Below are 5,415 nucleotides of genomic sequence, written 5' to 3'. Positions count from 1 at the left end.
AAAAAAAACACATAAAGTTGAATTGTCACCCTTTTTAAAACTTTCCTTTTAATAAAAGCATGAAACGATAAATTCAGTTATTTTTGTATGTATCTTATAAATAAGTTATATCAAAAATTATGGGCTAAATTGTGGTAATACCTAGCTTGTATATACATATAAATATAGATAATACCGATCAGCGCCGTAGCCAGGATTTTTTTCGGAGAGGGTTCTGACCAAATATATTTTTTTCACTTTTATTTCAACATAGATTGATAAAAAGAAAAATACTGATCAACGCAAAGTCCAAGCTAGAGCTTGCATACTGTATACACCTGCATAAATAAAATCTTTCTAAGAAATCTAACTAAATATTTATTTTTTTATGAAAAATTGTTGAATTTTTGCCAAATTTGGCGCAAAGTTTGAAACTTGAATTTATACGATTTTTGTTAAAGAGTAAACTGTATTTTTATTAAAAAAATAACTAAAAGTAAATAACAACCAGTAATGTTTTAGCAAAAAACAAAACCATCTTCAATTGTCGTATACAAATTTAAGAGTACCGTTAATTTCTTCATGATCCAATGATCGGATCTAAACCAAATTAGTATGACACCACCTTGGAGGTACTTACTTTCTTTAAAAAAAAAAACTATAGATAACATACATACATAAAAAAATAAAAAGACAAAAAAATAAACATATGATAAAAATTAAATGAAATAAAGACTTTTCATTATAACAAAATAAAATCCAAAAATTAAAAGAAAGTGAAATTAATGGAAAATGAAATTATTTAAAAAAGGAAAAATAAACAAAACAATGTTTCTAAAAATTTAATTAAAAGCTGACAAAATATTTTTCTTAAATAAGCAATAAAATCTAAAAATTAAAAGAAAATTAATCTGAAAAAAACGTATTTAAAAAATAAAAAATTAAATAACTTCCTTAAAATTAAATGATGTAAAAGTGTATCTTTCTTTTTTAAAAAATAAATCTAAAAATTAAAAGAAACAAGAGAAATTAAAAGAAAAAGAAATTAAATAAAAAAGACCATAAATAAAAAAGTTTCTAAAAATTAAATTGATCTGTAGTTAACTGCCGATTCTGAGTTAACTAAGCACTGTGAATTCGGTCCTTAAAAGAATAAAATCTAAACAACAAATCGAACTCGGATCTTTCGTATTGCACGCTCCTGCTTTGTTCACTCGACCATTGCGACTGTTGGAGCGACGCGAGATAAATGATAGCCAGGTGTATTCTCCCAAAATACATTTTCACCATGATTGGTGAATGAGAGAGTTTTTTCTCAGACTCTTGTCTTTTCATCTGTCTTTCATTTGACTTACGATCAAACGTATCTGTCCGCTTACAAAACCCTGTCTATTACTTAGCAGCTGGCGTAGGAGCGAGACTGGTTACAAGTATATTTCCATAGGTGTGATGTTGTTGAAAGCGCCCTCGATGCCTAGGAAGGCTATCAAAATATATTCCTTTGTCGCTAAGGATTTCTCAATGCGGCACACGTTTTCGTGCAACGCTGTTTTAATGGATTTTCCGTAAACATAATTAAATTTTAGCCATTTTCATTCTTTATTAGATAACCAAAACCTTGTTGATGATTTTTTAATGTATAAGTAAAAAGATTTAAGATACATAACACGACAATATATACATTTATGTTATTTTATAAACTAACATTAAAAAAAGGAAATAATTAAAATACTGCTGTTATCACATAATTTTGCTTTGGCGCGCCTATTACCAAGAGCCTAATTTGTTACCTTACAAAAATTCAATAATTACCTAGTTTTTTGGTTTTGTAATTTTTTTAGCATAATAACAATTATGTATATTTAACAATTTTGTTGAGCTTGATCATTTTCGCGTTGGGAAGTACCACTGCAGTAGTTACAGAAACAAGCTTTAATTATTTTTACAAAAAAATTTTGATGGCAAGTTTATAGAAACTAAGCACAGTTATAGATTTGTTCGTTCAGCCCTTCATTTTTTCTTTGGTCGCACACCTTTTCACTTTTATAATTTCAACTAAAATTTTCATTGCTTTCATTTTTGCTCTGCCCTATCCGTCCCTCTCGCTCTTCTCCTCCCTCTCACATGTATACCGCTGCTTGCTGCTCAATCCACTCAAAATGATATGGCACGCTTGCGTATACGCCAGGATAATGTTGAGCACAGCCAATGCCCCATGAAACGATGCCCACCAGCGTGCCATCAACAACCAGCGGACCACCAGAATCACCCTGACAAGTATCCTTGCCACCCTCCTCAGCGGCTGCGCATAACATCTCCTCTGTGATAACATATTGCTTCGTCGCATACTGCACACAACATTCCAAGCTATCTACAATTTGCAGTTCTACTGCCTGCAGCACTTCAGACATTTTCTGCGCATTTTCATCGCTTTTGCCCCAACCTGTGGCGACAGCGTGTGCACCTACAACGGTCGCCGTGCGTGCCAGCACGATAGGCTGCACGTTGGCTGAATATGTCAAAGCTTCCTTCAGAATTACCAAACCAACATCATTCGCATGCGTTTTCTTCACATAACCACTGTGATAGATTAGCTTCTGCACCGCTACACCCTGTTCAGCTGAGTCGGCGAGCGTGGTTAAACCGGTAACAACGCGTAGCGTGTAAGCGTAACGTCCTTTCAGGCAATGTGCGGCAGTAATAACAACACGCGGCGCATAAATCGAACCGCCACAGATATGTATAAGCACAGCGGAATCAAGCCCGATGGATACTTGGTAAGGATGGTTGGCTATATCCGTTTGTTGGCCACCCACAATGCGTCCTTCTTGTTGCTCAAGATTGTTTGGAATGTCTGAGTTGACTGTTATGACGCCAGCTTGAATTCCAAGCCAGCAAAAAGAGGCCAGCATAAGTAAACGGAATTGAAAAGCGCTGGTCATGGTGGGTTTATAAAGCGGCTGAATTGGTAAACGATGTGCTCAAGACAAATTACACAAATACTTTGTTGGCGCGCCGGTGGAGATTAAGCGCTTTTATATGAAAACGTTTAAATCGTTGGGCAAAGTACGATAGGCATAAGACACAATTAGAACTTTAGTTAAATACCTAAAAATGTGTACATTAGGTTGGTCCAAAAAAATGCATGTGAAAAAAGTAGCGTCCGAATTTAAATGCTCTCACGCTGTAGGATTGTCACCCTTTGTTTCTTTGCTAGAGCTTCCGAAATATTGCAAAAAACGCTATTTTTTGACACTTTTACCAAGTTTTTTGCAAAACCTGTGGCTGGTGGAAACTTTATACTTACGAATTCACAATTAGCACCAAACACCTATCAAAAATAGCTTTAACATTGCCGCACCAAAACTTTTTTTTCCTGTGTTATTGGAGAAGTCTCCTTAGGAGAAACAGAGTTTTTCGATCGAAAAATATTGATTTTCAAGAATTCTATACCATATCTAAGTTGTTTTATTCTATTTACAAAAAAACCAGACTATACTTTTTATGGACCACCCTAATATACATAAATATGTGTTTAGTTTATGTAGTACACACATATGTATTTGCAAAGGCAAAGTGCTGTGCCATAATTTAATTAACAAGAAATTCCCCTCTTCTATGCGTAAGAAACAATTGGAAAACAAACATCTATCTATGGCATCGCCAAAATAAACTTTTCCAGACCATTTTGAAGCTGCTTGCGATGTAAGCACTGTTTTGTTTACTCAGGAGCTAAACACCGCACCAACGGCCGTCTCTTCTGCGAATCGTTGGTGAATCACAAAAAAATTTACTTCATGTTTAAAAAAGCCATCATCACTGATGACCAAAAAGTCAACACTTACGACAACGTCAAGCAACCACAGTCGTCGTTGAATTGCGGTGAGTCTGCGGAAACGTTGGCCAAGCCAGTATTGAAGGCCAGGAAGGTTTTGCTGTGTGTTTGGTGGATTTGGTTAGCAGAGAATCATCCATTGTGAGTTACTCTCCAACGGCAATACTCTCTAATACGTACCGTCTATATTGCCAATAATTGTGCCATTTGAAGGAAGCAATCGCCCAGCTGCGCCCAGCTTTGACAAATTCCAGAGGAATTGTTTGCCATCAGGACAACGCTACTTTACACAAATCTATAGTGACACATCAGAAGCTCCGGAAGCTTGGTTGGTCGACTCATATATGTATAGCCCCTGAAGCTTAGCCAAACTTCCCACAAAGGATACAGCTATTTATTTTCCAGTTTGGTTCTGGTTTTTTTCGATAGAATAGGAGTTACAACTCCTAAACATTATTTTCTCTTACAGTAGCTGGTTTTCCAGAGTATACGTAAAAATTTGTCCGTTAAGCAGGCTGCGGCATAATGGAATCCCACAGAGCAGATGGAACCGGACCACCGTTGCCGTTTTGGTAATTTTTAACCAAAATTGGTAATTTTATTGTTGCTTTTTCGAATTTGGTAACTTGGTAATTTATTCTTCAGATTAGTAACTTTTTGGAATTAAGTGAATTCATTCCTTCCGTGAAAGTCGCTAATGAATACCAAATCCTTTTGACCGTTCATGAAAGTTGATAATGAACAATCAATCACTTGGATCCCTTCCCATGACATGGAGCTGCCTACCCCACAGGTACGGGGCGGTAATATCGAGAGTTTCCTCAGACGTGATTAGTATCTTTTTATTGACAGCCTCGACATCTATCCACTCCACGCTTTCCTTCATGACACACAAGGCTTCCTGTGTTCTCCAGGAGAGAACCCGCAGTGGTCGCACGCGAGACACGTCATCCACCTCACCATCATGCACGTTTTTTCGATGGTTATTCATAGAAATTTTTGAGGTAAAATAAATTACGCGATAAAAACCTAAGCCCCTCATTCTGACAAGCGTGGTATTTTGAAGATCCTCCTTCCTCCACTAAACGGGTTACGTAGTATGGGTGCGTTCCCTAATGGGTATGCGCTCTTTTAAATATTCGTTGTAGCTTGTGTAAATGTAAATCGCTGGATGAACATGTGATTGTTGTTGCAATTGTATTTATTTTACCACTAGCAACAAGAAGTCATAGGGTATAGATCGGCAAAATAAGCATTTATCGCTGAAAAATTCGATCCATTCAAAAAGCATGACATGAATATTCTCACAAATTCTGATATTCTCGGAGTGTGAACTAGGAATTATATGTTCTACCTTTCATTTGACTTTTCGGAGTAGACAGCGCACGATAAAGCGATTAAGTTTATTGCGTTTTATGCAGGTAACAATTATCCATAATTATCTATCATAAAATTCAATTAGATCGCCATTAATACCAATTTAAGGAGAATAGACGATTTCGACAAAGAATGAGCGAGCGTCGATAAAAAGCGGGGAGGGCAATACAAATGCTTAGGAAAGATAAAGCCATATTAAAAAATAATGCAAGAAAAGAAAAAAA

General features: G+C 36.0%; 1 protein-coding gene across 1 annotated transcript; it reads right to left on the bottom strand.

The window, feature by feature from the left end:
• Window positions 1-2,099: 2,099 nt before the first annotated feature.
• Window positions 2,100-2,921, bottom strand: LOC118744623 (trypsin delta-like). The gene has a single exon (XM_036477757.1). The coding sequence runs from the start codon at window positions 2,919-2,921 to the stop codon at window positions 2,100-2,102; it is 822 nt and encodes a 273-aa protein (XP_036333650.1).
• Between the last annotated feature and the right edge of the window lie 2,494 nt (window positions 2,922-5,415).

Source organism: Rhagoletis pomonella, unplaced genomic scaffold (genome assembly GCF_013731165.1).
Source record: "Rhagoletis pomonella isolate Grant_MI unplaced genomic scaffold, Rhpom_1.0 Rhpom_scaffold_00008, whole genome shotgun sequence".
Taxonomy (NCBI): domain Eukaryota; kingdom Metazoa; phylum Arthropoda; class Insecta; order Diptera; family Tephritidae; genus Rhagoletis; species Rhagoletis pomonella.
This window is presented reverse-complemented; position numbering and strand designations above follow the sequence as displayed.

What these genes read in the sequence shown, in the direction of transcription:
- LOC118744623 (XM_036477757.1), bottom strand. Translation starts at nt 2,921, where the DNA reads ATGACCAGCGCTTTTCAATTCCGTTTACTTATGCTGGCCTCTTTTTGC.